The following is a 19,453-nucleotide window of genomic DNA, read 5'->3' as shown; positions in this document are numbered from 1 at the left end:
GAATGTCAAAAATAGTAGGACCACACATAAGAGACAAATGAAACTTGACAGAAACTGACAAGGCAATCAATAAGTGCAAAAGATATAATCAGCCAGCCTTGACAATATATGTGTGGAACATCTTATGCTCATTGCTTCACAACTGTAGTATCTTCTCTTCTATCCACTTCAGTTGGTTCTTCTCATCCCAGCACACAACCTTCATGGATGTTGACCACTGTCTCTTTGAGGGATCCACCCACACCTCTGTCCACATTCAACTCACCAACTACCAACAATATTTGCATTATGACAACTGCCAATCCTTCCACAAAAAAAACCCTTCCATACAGCCTAGCCACCTGGGGATGGTATTTTTGCAGTAACAGCAGCCCCCTTGCCCAGTATGCTGACTGTCTCGCCAAGGCCTTCACAACCATGCACTACCCAAAGACCTAGTCTACAAAGATTTCCTATGTCACATCCCCAACCACACCAAATCCTCCCACCACCCTCTAGCACAGGAGAACCCCCCCCCCCTTCCCAAAAAAAAACACTAGTACCATCCCAGGCTCTAACAACAGAACCAAATCCCTCATCAGGGTTTTCGATTAGCTATTTAGCTATCATCATGCCCTGATATGAGGGATATCCTACCGAACATTCTTCCCTTTCCTCCTAAAGTTGCGTTCTGTTGCCCATCCAACCCCAACAACATCCTAGTCCCTCCCTATGCCACTTACATCCCAATATCAACCCCGACCTCATGGCATTTGCCACCACATCCCTGAGGAAGACACAGGTGCAGGACCTGCCCAATCCATCCACCCAGCAGTTCCTATTACTGTCCTATCACAGACTTATCCTACCCCATAAGAAGGTGGGCCACCTGTAAAACCAGCCATATCATGAATCAGCTCTGCTGCAATTATTGCTCAGCTTTTTATACTAGCTATCTACCAGGATGGATGGCCACCACCAAACTGCGGCCTAGATCAACGTGAACCAACCTGTTGCACAACATGAAACTGCACATAGCATGCTTGATTTCAAAGGCTGCTTCACAATCTGGGCCATCTGGATCTCCTGTCACCACCAGATTTTCTGAACAGTGCAGATAAGAGTTATCCTTGAAACTTTGTGCTGGACGGAGACTTGAACTCGGGACCTTTGCCTTCGCGAAAAAGTGCTCCCCAAGCACGACTCATGACCCACCCTCACAGCTTCAGTTCTGCCAGTACCTTGTCTCCTACCTTCCAAACTTCGCAGAAGCTCTTCTGTGAAAGGCAAAGGTTCCGAGTTCGGGTCTTGGCCCGGCACACAATTTTAATCTGCCAGGAGGTTTCATATCATGCATACTCTGCTGCAGAGTGAAAATGTCATTCTGAGAGTTATCCTTACAACACATTCTCCACTCCCGAAATCATCCCGGTCTCAACCTAGAGTAACTACTGTCTCCACATTCTCCTCCCAAAGGTTTCCCCCTCCTCTGTCCTACCAACTCCTCCCAACTCAAGTCCCCTGTCCCTCACTGTTCACTGCTCTCTGCCTGTGCTCCCATTAATCTTTTCTCCCTGTCTGCTCCTCTCCTTTCTGCTCCCCTTTTTCCCTTCCCTTCCTCCCCCACCGCCTCCCAATCCCACACCAGCTAGCCTTGTCTGCCACCTCTAGTCACTGCACACTCCATCAGGCAGCACTGTTTCCTCTTTCCCCGCCCCATAACCTGCTACCCCCCCCCCCCCCCCCCCCCCCGAACCCCTACAGATTGTTGCTCCCATTCAATGCTTTTGTTTCAGTCTGGCCTAAGAAGCTACAGATAGCAGTCATGTGTGTGAAGTGTGCTCACTTGTGTGAATGCATTTATGTTTTTCTTTTCTGATGAAGGCTTAGCCAAAAGCTTAATACAAACAGTCTTTTAGATATCACTGTCTGCAACTCAATGTATCATCTTTATAGTGAGTGGCAATCTGCCCTTTCCATAATTGTCTTTCTATGTCTTTCTATAATGTCAGTATACAATTGCCCCGCCGAGAAGCTTAGCCTGACTTTTTGCCACCAAATCTCAACAACCAGAAAACACATTTCATTTTAGAAGAGTAACTGCCACAGCACATTGTGAGGCTACAGATACAGATGAGAACAGACACGTACTGTAGCAGTAGAAGGAAATAAATAATTCGTCCCTTCTTCATGAACCCAAGCTATCATGGCTGTTCAACAGCAAGACCTGAAAGTGTGAATCTAACTCTGATAATTATTTTGTGAGTGCAAATGTACAAGGCTAATGCTCAAAAACCATATATGCACCTCCTAAAATGCAACACCAGCCTATCAGAATACAAATATATGCAGCTGCGAGGACAACAAAAATACCATTTATACAAAAGTTTCATCTTTCAAAAAGATACATGGACCGAGTCCGCTGAGAAATTACATCCAGAAAATAAAAGATTTCTGCCCAATCATGGAAATTTACCAAACATTTGTAGAAACCCTTCAAAAGACTTCTAGGAGAGACATACCACAAGGCTGCAAAGAGAATGTTATCCCAGGCCTCTCTTATGAATCAAAGAACATCAGAGAAAATAGAAAACTCTTTACGAATGGGAATCTCCTGGTGAAGAGATAATCCTATGCGGAGAAACACTAATGGAAATTGTTACCAAGTCAAGAGAAAGGAGAAGAGAGTTGGTCTACAATTAGACCAAAATCTTATTCCCCAACAAGCTGCATTCAGACCTGGAAAACTGTGCACCACTCAAATTCTGTCCCTTGCAGTACACAGAGAGAAAGGGTTTAAAAATAGATAAACAGTAGGTGTCACTCTGGTACACTTAAATTCTGTCTATGATGCCATAAACCATAGAATGCTCATGAAAAAACTCTACATTACATTTAAAGACGATCATTTCACAAATATTATTGAATCTCTATCACAAAACAGGCAGCTTTATGTAACACTGGAGGTAGGAGAAGTCGATGGTGTCGATAAAAGAACACTTTTGCCCAGGGCAGTGCCCTGGCCCAACTTTTATTTAATTTACACACAAATAATAAACCAACATCAGATCATACTACATGTTTACTGTATTCTGATAATCTGGCTATTACCACACAAAGAAAGAGCTTTGAGGAAATACAAGGAAAGCTGGAAAACTGGGGCATCATTCAGAATATTACGAAGAGAACACCCTCATACAAAACTTCTTTAAGACACAAGTTAGTACTTTCCACCTCCACTCAAAACACGCAAACAAAAAGCTGAACGCTACCTGGAATGACTGAAACCTGTGACATACAGACAAACAACAAGGATGTCATGCTGGACATATCTCTGACATGCAAATACCATTGTGAGAAGATCAAACAAATGTTGTCAAAAGAAACATCTTGAGGACGTATGGTCCAAATGGTCCAAATCTGCACATGCCAAAAAAGTCAATACAAGCCTAAATAACACATACAGACTAACAAAGGGATGCGTGCACACCACTTGGGAAGCTGTATAAAGGGGCTAGATTCTCATATCTTGAGTCCTGAAGAATTACATATGAACGTACAGAAAAATTAAAACAAGCTTTCAATGAGTGTTACCTCCTTACACAGTGCTTCATGCGTATGTGGCAGACTTTGGTGCCACAAGAGATTTCTTATACTGAGTTAAATGAATCCCTAAAAGTTCCAGCAGCAGTCAAAACAAATCCGATTACATGGAGCCTCAAAGGTGAAGCAGACAACAAATGCAACTGTGATGAAGACCAGGACATGGGATACCTACAATGTCTCATCTGCCCCATGAGTCATACCCTTGATGACCTATGGCTTCACATGAATGAAGAAATGGATGTTGCCTGATATTGGACTGAAAAACTTTTAAAAAATTTCCAGGCACAAAAAAGTAAAGGTAATCCCAAGCTTACACCTCATTTAAACTATTTTATGTGCGTGACATAATAAATAGGGTTGGCTGTTGAAATATGGTTGCTTATTACAAGAGAACTAATCTTATGGTCCCTAAGACTGCCTTGCTTTGAAGAAAACTGCACACAGATGAGTTCGTCAACTCAGCTGACTGAATTCATAAACATAACAATTGCTTCAAAAACTAGACTCATGTGGAATTGTTATGGGACATTCAGGAATATTCCCACTTTAGCCACAATACACTGAAGATTCTTTGGCGCTTCAGCCACTATACACTGAAGTGCCAAAGAATTGCTGCGGCCAGAAAAAGATCCTGCAAGAAAGGGACTAACAACAACTGAAGGGAACCATTCAATGTGACAGAAGTGAAACTCTTCCATAAATTGCTGCAGATTTCAGTGCTGGGCCATCAACAATGTCAGCGTGCGAACCATTCAATGAAACATCATCGATGTGGGCTTTCAGAGTCGAAGGCTTATCTGTGTATCCTTTAAGACTTATGACCCAAAGCTTTATGCTTCGTCTGGGCCTGTCGACACTGACATTGGACAGATGATGACTGGAAATATGTTGCCTGGTCAGACGAGTCTTGTGTCAAATTGTACCAAGCAGGTGGACATGTAAGGGTATGGAGACAACCACATGAATCGATGGACCTGGCATGTCAGCAAGGGACTGTTCAAACTGTGGATGCTCTGGAATGGTGTGGGACATGTGAAGTTGGAGTGATATAAGACCCCCTGATACATCTAGATACTACTCTGACAGGCGACACGTATATAAGTATGGTCACCTGCATCCATCCATGTCCATTGTGCATTCTGACGGACTTGGGCAATTCCAACAGGACAATGCGACACCACAAACGTCCAGAATTGCTACAGAGTGGCTCCAGGAACACTCTTCTGAGTTTAAACACATCTACTGACATGAACACTGTTGAGCATATGTGGGATGCCTTGCAACATGCTGTTCAGAGGAGATCTCCACCTCGTACTCTTACAGATTTATGGACAGCCCTGCAGGGGACATGGTGCCAATTCCCTCCAGCACTACTTCTGACATTAGTCAAGTCCATGTCACATCATGTTACAGCATTTCTGCATGCTTGCTTGGGTCCTACATGATATTAGGCAGGTATACCAGTTTCTTTGGCTCTTCAGTGCAGTTTCATGAAATTCCAATATGTGGCAGCACTATATGTAGCCTTCAAAATGGCATATGTAACAAAGGCACATTCCCAGCAGAGAGCTGTCACTGAGTGTGTGTGTGTGTGTGTGTGTGTGTGTGTGTGTGTGTGTGTGTGTGTGTGTGTGTGTGTGTGTGTGCTGACTGGCTGCACACAGCAACATGAGTGATGTATCACAATCAAATATGTTGCTGCTCAACTATATGTCGCTGTTGGTAGCCTAGTCATGATTCTGTTTCATGTCATCCTTCATGGTGCAGTGATCAACTCTGAAGTGTGTTGTGCTGCCCTCAAGAAACTGAAGAAATAACTCCAGCTTGTTCATTGCTGCAAAAACGCAAATGAACTTCTCTTTCTCCATGACAATGCAAGGCGTAACACAAGTCTGCACACCCAAGAGCAGATCATAAAACTTCACTGGACTGTTATTCCTTATCCACCTTACAGCCTGGATCTTGCACATTCTGCCTTCCAATGAAGGATGCACTCCACAGGAAGCATATGGTGGATGATGGGGAGGTTACTGATATAGCGATGATAGCTCTGACACTGACCAGTAGAGTGGTATCTTGTGGGCATACAGGTCCTTCCAGTAAGATGGCGTAATGCCATTGCATTGAACACATATTATGTTGACAGACAGTTTTGTAACCAAGAGTGATGAATAAAATGGCATATTGGAATCCTGAATAAAACCAACCTGCTTTACAGAAAAAAAGAAAGGGTGTTGCATTACTCACTGAACACGCCTCATGAAAGTTCCTCTGAATGCAAGCTGCCAGTTTTAAAAAAAAGGCTTGTGTGTCATTAATATTTATTTTCATTGAAAAGAGATTTTTTAATGTCCAGTTAATGCCCCCTTTAAATAATTTAACTTATTTCGAGTGGAATTGTTAATTGCTTGCTTATTTCCCACAAATAATTTGCTTGTCATCATGTTATTCATTCCATCAGTATGTGCAAGAAAAAACTGAACCACAAAAGTAATTTCAATTTTCAAACAACAGAATAAATTATCTTAACCTCAACAAATTCAAGAAAGTGACTGGCATATAGTTTATGAGAATAATAGATACTTTCTTGTTTGCACAAACACTTACCTTATAGTAAAGGGGGAAGGAAAGCCAGGAAAGGAAGAATGTACATAATTTTTGATATGAGAGGGATGAGAAAGTTTTGCAAGTTAGATAACTAGATGAAATATAAGTTAGTTCAAAGCAATCAAATAATACCTGGTTCATTGAAACTGAATTCCATTCATAAATAACAACTATATAAAGTAAGTAAGATTGCCCACAATTAAATTTTGATACTGAAGTGAACAGTGTACACAACTGAAATTTCTAAATATGCATGTCTTTAAGACTATTGTCACTAGTTTCACAAAGAATATTTAATCTTAGACTGTGAGTGCTTTGGAGTTCCAGCAACATTTACAAAAGCAAAACATTTCATGTCTGCAGTAAGTTGAGTGTTTTCCAGATAAACAGCAAACTATTATTAATGCCTGAATCACCAAGGAAAACTGGAGCTACCTCTTCGAAACTGCCTTCCATTGTTCTGTACTGTAACAGAGTCATTGATCGCATCAGGTCACCGACCAAAATAAAATCGCCTTTTGTTTTAAGGAATAATGCAATTATGTTATTGAAATGGCTGCACTCCAGTCTTAACTCTTTCTCTGCTGTCCATTCGTAAAGGCGTACCTGTGAACAAAGCATTTTTTACTCTGTAGCAAAGATAGCAGAAAAAGTTCTTTATAATAGTTCAACCCAGTAATTAGAAGTATGTGTGGTCACATCAATACCCAATATTTGTATGAATCATTACTTTACCCACAGCATGGAAACAGGTTGCACCAACAGTGGTTTTAGTTATTGAAAAATAATTTTTCAACTTCTGAAGTCTTACCAGATTATGTTCCAAAACATGCTACAGGAATCTTGTGTTATAAAGCATTTTGTATATAATTACAACAACTAGACCTAAATACACTACTCTTAAATTTTGCAATTTTTTATGAAAGTAACAATAGATCTGCTAGAAAATATTTTGGCTTGAGTGTTGCTATCTGTCAAAACTGATCTTCATTTTTATTTGAATAGAATTGTGTTGCAGAAGGAAAACAGAACACTCAAAGAATTTAAACCATATCAGTAAAATCCAATCAAAATGTTAAATACTGTCATACTTACAAGTGGCTGAAGCAGTAATAGACTTCATACTAGTCCCTAGAAATTCACATAATGAGGTTTTTACACTTCCAACCAAGAACTTTAGTTTAAAGCCATCTGAAGTACTCACTTTTTATTATATCTGTGTCAGTAACTTCCAACCTTCATACTCAAACAATACACTATTGCAACAGCAGCCATTGTCTGAAATTTCTCCTTTCAGCATCGTATTTCTGTTAGAACTGACGTTCAGATTATAGCAATACATACCATTAAGCACATTATTCAATTTACAAGGCAGTTTTAGCTTCAATTACACGAAGCACTTCAGTATTTGTCCAGTCTGAGCATCACACTTGACCTCTGCAAACGATCTGCAGCAAGAAAAAAATATGGAGGTTCCAATCCTCATGAACACCATTATACTAGAGTGGAATTTACGCTTTTTGCATCACACCAGTCCCTATGAGCGCTAATGCTGCCTAAAGGTTCCTGGATGCATTAGTGACAGTCTAAAAAACTGCAGCGATCAGTTACAAAAGGCATCCAAAATAAGACTTCTCAAATGCATCCCAAGTCATTTTCAGACAAAACAAGGCATATATAGATAGAAGGGGTCACTGTATATAAAAGTGATTGGAAATGGTTTCTCACATCCATAGCTTCAGTTTTACTTGAGGGGGATGTAAGCAAAATTGGTCAAAAACGACAATTTTTTTTGCCACCAGTTAATTCTGTAGCATGTTAGAAATACAGTCTCCAATTTTCACAGATTAGTTTGAACTACAAATGATAAGAAAGCTATCTTGTTTCAATCACTGCCCAGTGCTACACCAATTTTTTTAGACGACACTCTTCTTGTTTGTGATATTCTATTACTTCCTGCTGTCATAAAAGAATCAGAAGAGCATAGATTGCAGTGGACCCATTTATGTAATGTTATCTTTGCCTTCCGCTAGCTATCTCTGGCAGCTGTTATTGTCTGTCGTGCAGAAATATAAACATTTCATTTCTGCTGTTAGTGTGAGAATTATGACTGTGTTCATGCTTGTTTTGTATGATTTACCATCTAAAATGCCAAGATATAGTGGTAAGGTGTTAAAGAAAGTGGCTAAAGCTCGCCACTTACATGTGAATAAACAGTTTCTACAAGTGAGTCAACATAATTCAGCGAAAGATAATTGTGAAGCTAAGACAACAAGCAGTTCACAGAAGAAACTTTAAACTGGCGTAGAGTCTCATCCACTAAAGACGAAGTGAATAGTGGTTTTAGGGTAATTGATTTAGAAATTATGTGTTCTATTATTAGAAATTCGTATGCATGTGCTAACTGTGGCAATAAATCTTTAACATTATATGACAGCAATGACAGAGATGGTATTGTGTGTAATATGCACTTGTTTTGTGACAGCTGCCAAACTGACATTCAATTCAAAACATCAGTTGCTAAGAATTGGGTGTATGAAGCCAACATAAGATTCTGCGATGGATGAGATGTGTTTGTGTTGGTGGGGAAGATAGCAGTTTGTTTTGTGCAATAATGAATATGTCATCTCTGTTTACCTCGTACTCAGCACTAAACAATCATCTTCTGAACGCCTTGAAAACAGAATGCAATATCAGTTTGTCAGCAGCAGTGAAAGAGGCAGTTTTATTTAACAAAGACAAAGAGCAAGAGAACCAAATGTATGGTTATTATCAATATTAAGTTAGTAGTTTATGGTGTAAATCCTTATAAAATCTTTTATGTGTATTTCCTGGATCTTTCATTTTTCCCCTGAATCATTGGAGATAAAAAATTGAAATTTTCTGCATACTTCGTTCATAGAATAACAGAACTTTCTGTGGTACAAATTTTTTCTAGGTGTATTTTTGTTTATTTATTCGCTTTTCTGTGAAATTACTTTGTTTCATACGCATAATTTTTAAAATAAATTGTAAGAGCTCTAAAACTGATATTAAAAAACTGTCCCATATGTTTGCTTACCTGATTACTAAGAATTACCTACCAGAATATGAAAGTTGTAAGTAAAGTAAAGTAATTTTTGTGAAAATGTTCCTTGTGCGATAGCATGTGTTCAAAAATTTCCAACAATGCCATGATCAAATTTTTTGAGAAAAAATTTGAAAAACTTCCAAATGTACCCCATAACATAACTACTTCATGTGCAAAATTTAGTTCTATTTGCTTTTACACACCAAAAACTGTATTACATTATGTAAACATGCCCATTTTCTCCTACCCCCCCCTCCCCCGTAACTGTTTCAAGAGCTTTACAGATTAATTCATGGCTTATGCAGAATATTCATGTCCAAAAATTGTTCTTCCAAAAGAAGGTGCCAGGCTGTAACGAACTGTGAAAACAGAATGAAGTAAATTACAGAACTTAGCATCTGTTCAATTCTGTACTATGCAAACTTGCTTTGCTGCCCACGAGAGTACAAAAATTGTGCATGCATGGAAATATAACAAAATTAACCGTATGTCATGAGTACACTGAATCCTACATTTTTAATCCAAGACGCATTATTTATTCTTGTAAGATACTTAGTAAATAATTTATTTTACTTACTGTACTATTTATGCTTGCAAGCAACCGTCCATTGAATTCGACTAGAGAATAACATGCTCCCTTTATTTCTTTCTCTGCAACCTGAGTGAGTTTCCCATCTTGATAATGGAACAATATAATGCGACCCTGCTTTGGTTCACTCTCTTCAGGATTCACGAGTGCAGTGCCAACAATATAATAAGTATTTGGATCATCTCCTAGTTTGCTTGACACAAGGCTGAGTGCATATTCTCCCTGCATAAACTGATGCGCATGAAGAACTAAAAACATAGAAATTGGAAATGTCAGTGAATGTATCTTATGAAGAAACATTAAAAATGTAACAACAGTAAAACAGAAGAATTATAAAAATTATTTGCGATAGATGATAAGCATATCTTTGTATCTTTATCAGATACTAAAACAAAGACAAGTGAATCATAAAGAATTTGGTAAAACTCTTCTATCAAGGGGGAGTGAAACACAGAAAACAAAGGTACATTATGCAGAAAAATATTCAGAACAAATAGTTTATAAAATAAACAATTTCTCTGAAAATACCACTGCTTTTATTTTGTGTATATGTCTTGTCTCTAAGTGCCCCCCCCCCCCCCCCCTCCCACCATCAGTACACCTATAGATTAAGCCCAAATGAAAAGAGCAGGCAAATGATGAGCAGTGGATAGGGACATACTAGCAGCACCTGAGCTAATTTGCTAGTTCAACATATTGATGAAAGAACACTAAACTGAGAAGATATTTAAGTTTTCTTACATTTTGTATGCCTCTAGCCTACAAAGTCAATATTTCTGCTGATGTCAATTAACACAATGTTCTTAGGCATATGCATAATTCATTTGTGGGTGGGATCTATACAGAAAACCAAGATAAAAAAGTTATGGATTACTAAATACAGTCTGAAGCATCTATTGTGCCTGTCTTTTCCAGGGATGCTGCTTACACAACTTCTATGTTACTTTTGAATCCTTGCTATAGCAGCTGTCTTCCCTGAAATAGAGTTTTGATTTCACCGATTTGTTCACTCACTCAATCATCACAGTCCATAGACACCATCAAGAAATGAAGTCAATGTAAGTTTTAACAAAAGACATACAAATCATTAAAACCTATACAGTACACGGTATTAACAATGAACTGTCCATCCAGTGTTCAATGCTATTCATGCTAATCTCAGTTAAATAAAACCAAGCAAATTAGAAAGAAAACTGCTACTTTAAAAAATAGCTCATTTTCTTAGTCATACTCAACAGCTATTGTTTTATGTTAACATTTACTTGATCACACTGGTATTTTTTAAAAGGAATAGTTACCTACATATGCAAATATGGAGTCCTCTTCACAATCAATATCTTACTACTAGTCGTGCATCTTTATGATGAACATTGTTACCTGCCTATACATAAAAGAACTTTTCGGATTGACTGAAATACTCGACACTGCTTCGACAAAGGACAAACGAACTGTCATCTTTCCACTTAAGATTTAGCTTAGGCTACACAACAGATCAATATGTCAGCACAACTAAAATTTCATATTCACATTCATTGGCTTTGCCAACTCTCAACCAAACTGTCGCCTTCCAATCTAACCTAGACTTCGGGCTATGCAACAGGTCAGTTAGTAACCACAACCTATATTTTAAAACTAATATAGACATGAATGAAATATTATCAGTGTTCTGTTCTCTTTCTGTTTGTACACTTACGATGTCACATGTCAAAACATCATTAGGTTTACAGGATGAAGCCAACATGTGGCATCAATAGGTTCAGTTTATCCAACTTTTCAATCCTTGAATCTATATGCTCAGATAATTTGTAAAATGAATGTATCATGTTGATGAAGTTCTTTTGAACTGATAGGAATTCATAACTTTTTGCTTCATGTGACATGGATGCTTGTTGAACACCTTAGTAGCAAAGCACATTAATCCATTCCCAACACCAAGCCAGTAGTTAAAGTCTACATGAAAATTATTCTTTAATCTTGTATTGTTATAGTGTACATCACAGTTCAGCTAAAACAACAAGTGTCTGGCGCAGTTTTAGATTGATTACTGTGGCTGCAATAGCAGATTATGAAGATTTAAGTGAGTTTGAACGTGGTGTTATAGTGGGTGCATGAACGATGGGCCACAGTATCTCTGAGGTAGGAATGAAGTGGGGATTTTCCCATATGACCATTTCATGAGTGTACCGTGAATATCCGGAATCCGATAAAACATAAAATCTCCAACATCACTGTGGGCAGAAAAAGATCCTACGAGAACGGGACCAATGATAACTGAACAGAATTATTCAACCTTCTGCAAATTGCTGCAGATTCCAAAGCTGGGTCACCAACAAGTGTCAGCATGTGAACCATTCAACGAAACATTATTGATGCGGGCTTTTGGAGCTGAAGGCCCTCTTGTGTTGACTGCACGACACAAAGCTTTATGCCTCATCTGGGCCTGTCAATGACGACATTGGACTGTTAATGACTGGAACCATGTTGCCTGGTCGGACGAGTCTTGTTTCAAATTGTATTGAGTGGATGGACGTGTACAAGTATGGAGACAACCTCATGAATCCACGGACCCTGCGTGTCAGCAGCGGACTGTTCAAGCCGGTGGATGACCTGTAATGGTGTGGGGGGGGGGGGGGGGGGTGCATTTGGAGTGATATGGGACCCCTGATACATCTAGATACAACTCTGACAGTTGTCACTTACATAAGCATCCTGTCTGATCATCTGCATCCATTCATGTCCATTGTGCGTTCTGATGGACTTCGGCAACTCTCTCAGGACAATGCGACACCACACACGTCCAGAATTGCACAGAGTTGCTTCAGGAACACTCTCTTCTGAGTTTAAACACTTCCGCTGGCCAACAAATTCCCCAGATATGAACATTGTTGAGCATATCTGGGATGCCTTGCAACGTGCTGTTCAGCTGTTCAGAAGAGATTTCCACCCCTTGTACTCTTAAGGATTTATGGACTGCCCTGCAGGGCCATACTGTCAATTTCCTCCAGCACTACTTCAGACATTAGTCTAGTCCATGCCACGTCAAGTTGTGGCACTCCTGCGTGCTTGCCGGGACCTTACACGATATTAGGCGGGTGTACCAGTTTCTTTGGCTCTTCTGTGGATAAACCTCTATTCAATGGCCAGGATGTCAGCCATATATCAGATTGTTCTGCTGTATTACTTGTCTGTTGGGTGATAAAAAATGGGCTAGCAATATCACAAGTAGTGGTGTTTACTTGCAAAACTGACATGCACCACTTTTTGTTAAAAGATGAAGTTGGGAGAGACAGGAATATCAGTGACCTCAACCATACGAGTCCTGAAACCAATCCACAATTCATGAATGACTTGGTATGTTCCCATCAGACTTCATCTTCTGAGGAAAGAACACACGATAAATATTCTGCCTGTATCTGCGAAGAGTTAGTGCGGATGTGTATCCTGGCACAACGGCCATTCTATGTTGGTTGTTGGTATGGCATCAATTGGATTATGGTGTAATCAAATTGGCACTCACCAAATTAGACTAAATACAGTGCCACTACATTTATATCTGTATTTGTGTGATGCCTTTGACACCACTCAATGCTCTCCTTGTAGAATCAGTGGAAATGCATCTTCATATTCAACACCAGTTCTTGGTGGATAGATTTACGTTGTATGAAATCCAAATTCTGGAGTCTGCCATTGTTCGTGAATTATTCTGACTAATTATCATTTCTCTTTTGTTGTGGGAGGGGAGCGGAGGGGTGGGGAGTGCAGCACTAACACTGCTGAACAGTAACCAAGTACTAACAGAAACACCTCCTTTGTACCCTGTTCACTGGACTAACCAGTACTTTGAAATTTCCTTTTCCCAGCTGCTCTCTTCACGTATCATTCGTTGCTCCCTGAAACTGAAACATCACAGTTTGTAGCAGCTTGGAAATTCTGTGGAGTTTCTCTGAATTTCATTGCACCAAGGCCACCAGTACTGTACTGTGGAATCTCCTGCGCCCATGCCCCATGAGATTTATATATTGGTCAGGCAGCAAGAGATAGCTAATGTCATATTGCATTTTAATCATGCACACTTCCTCCTCACATCCTCAACATCAGAGGATGATTTAAATTCTATATTTTTTCCCATTGAGTGTAAATACTCACCAGCAAGTACCTTTGTGCACCAGACTACGCAAATTGAAACGTAAATGTACCAATTAAATCACCACTACCCACACATCAAAGAATGTAAAAACTTACAAAAATAATCATGGAAGTTTTAGGAGATTTTAACCTGCACACATAATTATCAGCTATTACGTTGTCTGTATATACTAACATACAGTTACTGTTATCATCAGAAGTGCTCTTAATGGAATATGGAGCTTGCTGCATAGTATGTAAAGCAAATACTATGTTATTAAAGTAAAAAAAAAAAAAAAAAAAATAGTAAGTCTTTGCTACTCGAGGACAAAATAGTGACAGCTGAAGTGCAATTGCCTGTAAAATCTGAGAAAACTGTTGTACCTAAAGATTTCCAGATGTGTATCACGAGCACTGATGCTTGTGTCGCTTTTGTAAAGGTAATAATTATTCAGTACATTCCATGGCCAGAATACAATTAATCTGATACATGTTAACTGCATCTTCTGTCGGTCCTTGATAGAACAACATTATAATAAATGAAAAGCACCAGTTTGCTTTTGTTCTATAATACCGTAGAACAAAAGTAAACTGGTGCTTTTCATTTATTAATCTGATACACTTTCTGTTTAGGGTGCACTTTAAAGCAGGCACTGGCTAATGAGACACTTAACAGCCTTTTTTTGTTTTTTGAGGGTCTGAAAATAGAAGACTACAATTTTTAAATCCTCAGTCATAAATGTGGGATTATAGGTGAAGAAGGGTATGATGGAATTGTATATAATTTCAAATGCAGAAAATACAATTCAGAAATAAAAGCAGGGACTCAATTACTCTGTCAACTCAATTCTCATCTATGCCATATAACCAAAGGCTACTGAAATGGTATTCTACATGGCATAGACAACTGTAAACATTGTTCAGTATTTTCTGTATAGAAACTGAACATAATTATAATTACCCTTATATGTCTTTCAATGAATGCATCTTTGCTAGCATGGTTCTGGCCTTGATTATACTCTCCTCCATTGTTCATGCTCTGAGTTCCAGTTTTTAATAACTGAAGCTAGCACAACAACAACAAACACTACTACCTTTGTGCCTTAACTGCTTTTTTAAAACTATCATTGTCACTAGAAAACTATGCACCATGAACAATGAAGTGTGGATACGTGTGACAGATTTACATACAAGTACTGCATGTTTTGAAACTATGAAAAATAATGTAACTGAATATATATGTTATAAAAACCTTCAAATGTATGTTGATCAACCACTAAGAGGTTGTGTACTTCCACCTCCTGGCCAAAATCAGCAGCTGAATTGGCAGAACCCAATGCTCCAGGCTTTACAAGTGAGAGAGACCCAAGGATGGATGATGAAGTTGTGCTTTGCGTTTGTGTACTTGCACTTGGCCGGACAGGTGTAAGGCCTGCTGAGTCTTGTATATCAATCCGCATAGTGATTACACCAAATGTCTGCACACACAAAAAGCTATGTAACATTATGTAAAGTTACAAAAATTATTCTATCACCTTGCACACTCTCTGAATGGTTAATTAGACATTAAAGAGTACAATAGTACTTTGTCAAATTAGTCAACTGTGTGTCAAATAATTATATTTGTATATTATTTATTGTACATTTCTTGTTAGGTATTGATCATTTACAGTACATTAAACTGAGAGGAACAGCAAATTTCAAGCTCAAAAATATAACCACTGGTGAAAAATTTGTTTGCATAGTAAACAAAATTGTCCAGCATGCTCCTCATCCACAACTGTTGTCATCAGTTTGATTAAATAACAGCTCCAGCTTCATAAAAATGTTTTTATGTGAAGGGAGCTATTATTTAATTAACAAGGAACAATTCACACACAGTGCATGGTGCGACTACACTTATTAAATGTCATCAGGCATGACAGCCCTGTTACTTTTCTTGACTCGTATGTTGCAGGGGGGTTCAATTTGAACAGTTCTGTTTACATAAAATCCATCATTAAATGGCATACTCTACTCTTTGGCGGTTGTCATCTACTGAACATCGTAACATTCCATCCTCTAAAGTCACGGACTTAAAGATTGAATCCGAACTGAATAATAATGTGGCAAAGGTTGACTGCAGTACCCTTCAAATTATTAAAGAACGTACTGAATTGAAATCAAGTGATACTAAGGACTTTTGTGAGGCTTGCCTTGAAATTAGTCAGCACTGGCCAGTATTCTTTCCATATCTCGCACAGTAACTATACATTACCCACCCCTACAATGTACTTTACATACTCCATGTCACTATTAAAATACCATACCACTGTGAAATCTTTTCATTGTATCTTCCTAGCACCACATGTTCCATGTCTACTTCTGGTGTAACACCACTAAGACAGAGGAGACTGGCTGAGATTCAGCATATTATCTATGCAACAACTTCAAAAGCTGGTGGTTTTGACATTTATGCCCTGCCAATAAAGAAGTCACTAGAAAAACAGTGCAATGACCAAGAATGCAAGGGAAGTTGGCAGCAGGATTTCTGAAGGAATCGTTCTGGCTCCCAACTGAAGAGATCAGAGAACTATGAAAAACCTGAATGAGGCTGACACGATAGAAATTTAACTCCACCCTCTGTGGCTCAAATGGCTCTGAGCACTATGGGACTCAACTGCTGAGGTCATTAGTCCCCTAGAACTTAGAACTAGTTAAACCTAACTAACCTAAGGACATCACAAACATCCATGCCCGAGGCAGGATTCGAACCTGCGACCGTAGCGGCCTTACGGTTCCAGACTGCAGCGCCTTTAACCGCACGGCCACTATGGCCGGCTCCCCACCCTCTGTGGAATATGAGTTCAATGTCTTACCCAATGTGAAACACCATTTGGTCAGATGACTTAACATAATACTGCTCAGTATTCTACATTAGAATGATTGGTTTCCAACAGATTAAGAAAGGCTTAAACATTCCCAAGCAAGCTGTTTATGCTGGAAACATTCAATTTTCCATTTTTTGAACATAATATGTGACAGTTCAGGTTATCAATGAATGAGCTTTATCATTCTGATCATTAAGATTCTCTTTTCCAGCACCACTGCTGCCAAACTCTGAAACTGAGGACAAGCCTCTAACTTTTTGTAAAAATTTTCTGGGTTACAGAAACGTAATTTTATAATATTACATAGTCATAACCCATATGAATGTTACAGAAACTACCTCTGACTGTAAATGTCTATAAACATACATGTTTTTAACACTTGCCATTCACCTGGTCATAACTCTAATGCAGTGTTATTAAAGGGAGGGGGAGGGGGAGGGGGAGAGAAGTTTAATCTTCCAGCTCTGGAAAAAGGTACAGAAAATCTTGGGAATTGTCATAATTTTTTGCTATGAATCCAAACAACACTGTAGTGCTGTAAAGAGAAAAATAATTTGGGTTGTGTGGTGAACAACTTATGCAAGTAAGTTAACTGACTGCCTGTCATTGTGTGGTTTTATTTAAACAACTGGTGGAGTTTCTAGCTCTGCCCATCAAACATGACTGCTGCAAGCCATGTGAACAGCTTGGACACTAACATCTTGACAATACTGATCACACATACTGATACTCCTGTTTGCTGGGGACACATTGCAGAATATTGATAAAATGATTCCGTTTCTAGGATTTGGTAGAACAAGGGTGGTTTGAAAAGTTCTCGGAATCACCACGAGAGGTCAGCACTAGCAAGAGTTGTTCACGTGATATTCATTGGACTGTTGCCTGTAAACACGTGCCACATCAGTGTTCTTGGAAGAGTGCTGTGGCAGTGACATTGGCTCTGTCATTGTTCACATGTAGCGATTTGAGAGGATGGGAAAAAAAAAAAATAAACAAAATCGAGATTTGAGCAGTGATTAAGTACTTCGTAAAGCAAGGTATGAAAGCAAAGGACATTCATGCCAATTTCCAGGATACACTGGGGGACTCTGCTTCTTCATATTCATGTGTTTTCAAGCGGACAACTTAATTTAAATTTGGTCGGGAGAGCTTAGATGATGATCCGCTCAGTGGTCGGCCAAGATGTGTCACTATTCCAGAAATCATCACATTTATGCACAAAATGGTCATGGAGGATCACCGATTGAAGGTGATGAAATGGCTCACGTGTGCCAGATGTCATCTGAATGGGTATATCACATTTTAACTGAGGAATTAGAAATGAAAAAATTATCTGCAAGATGGGTGCCATGACTCGGCCAAGATGTGTCACTATTCCAGAAATCATCACATTTATGCACAAAACGGTCATGGAGGATCACCGATTGAAGGTGATGAAATGGCTCACGCGTGCCAGATGTCATCTGAATGGGTATATCACATTTTAACTGAGGAATTAGAAATGAAAAAATTATCTGCAAGATGGGTGCCATGACTCTTGACGTGTGCCTGCACATGTGCCATCGCTATGGAAAAGTTACACGAGCAAAGGTATGAATTGTTGCCACACCAGCCTTATTCACCTGATATGGTGCTGTCAGACTTCCATCTCTTCCCAAAACTGAAAATTTTTCTTGGTGGACGAAAATTCACTTCAAACTATTTTGCAGGCCTGGAGGAAACTCATTTTTGAGATGGGATCAAGGCACTGGAACATTGCTGGACCAAGTGCAATAATCTATAAGGGGACTACATTGAAAACTAAAAAAAGTTTCAGTGATGTAAGTACTTTTTCTCTATTCTGTTCTGAGAACTTTTCAAACCACCCTCATATTTAATAACACACACACACACACACACACACACACACACACACACACACACACACACACACACACACACACACACACCTGTGAGGGTGTGTGTTATTAAATACTACCCAATCCTAGAAATGGAATCCTTTTATCAATATTATGCAATGTATCATACATGTATGTAAGTACATACGTGTGTGTGTGTGTGTGTGTGTGTGTGTGTTATTAAATACTACCCAATCATAGAAACAGAATCCTTTTCTCAATATTCTGCAATATATCCCTGCCAAACGGTATGTGCAGTCAGTACTGTCAAGATGTTAGTGTCCAAGCTGCTCACATGGCTTGCAGCCGACACGTTTTCTGGGATGAGCTAGAGGCTTGACCAGTTGTTCAAGTAAAACCACACAATGACAGGCAGGTAGTTAACTTACTTGCATCAAGTTCTTTGTCACACACCCCAAATTAGTTTAACACTGCAGTGTTTTTTGGATTCATAGCAAAAAATTACAATGACTCCCAAGATTTGTACCTTTTCCCAGAGGTAGAAGATTAGACTTCTCTCTCTCTTTTCTTCCCCTCCCTCTCCCCACCTCCCCTTGTGTGTGTGTGTGTGTGTAAAATGGATCTGAGGAATTACTTGTTAAGTAATTGAAGTGATTCAGTACCTCCCACAAAAAATTATGAATCACACAGCGGAAATTTTGACTTTTAGTAATTCAATGAATACTCGCACCACTACCATCCACTCTCC

At 39.1% G+C, this 19,453-nt stretch overlaps 1 protein-coding gene across 1 annotated transcript in view; it reads right to left on the bottom strand.

Moving 5' to 3' along the window:
* The window catches only part of LOC124784801 (DNA damage-binding protein 1), a 176,864-nt gene that overhangs the window by 22,173 nt on the left and 135,238 nt on the right, over positions 1 to 19,453 (bottom strand). The window contains exons 15-17 of the mRNA XM_047254130.1: positions 15,229 to 15,454; positions 9,840 to 10,099; positions 6,628 to 6,798 (exon numbers count right to left, since the gene is read on the bottom strand). Coding sequence (XP_047110086.1) covers positions 6,628 to 6,798; positions 9,840 to 10,099; positions 15,229 to 15,454 — 657 coding nt within the window. The remainder of the gene's footprint in view (positions 1 to 6,627; positions 6,799 to 9,839; positions 10,100 to 15,228; positions 15,455 to 19,453) is intronic.

This window comes from Schistocerca piceifrons, chromosome 1 (assembly GCF_021461385.2).
Source record: "Schistocerca piceifrons isolate TAMUIC-IGC-003096 chromosome 1, iqSchPice1.1, whole genome shotgun sequence".
NCBI classification, from domain to species: domain Eukaryota; kingdom Metazoa; phylum Arthropoda; class Insecta; order Orthoptera; family Acrididae; genus Schistocerca; species Schistocerca piceifrons.
The sequence above is the reverse complement of the archived record's forward strand: the minus strand, read 5'-3'. Positions and strand labels throughout refer to the sequence as shown.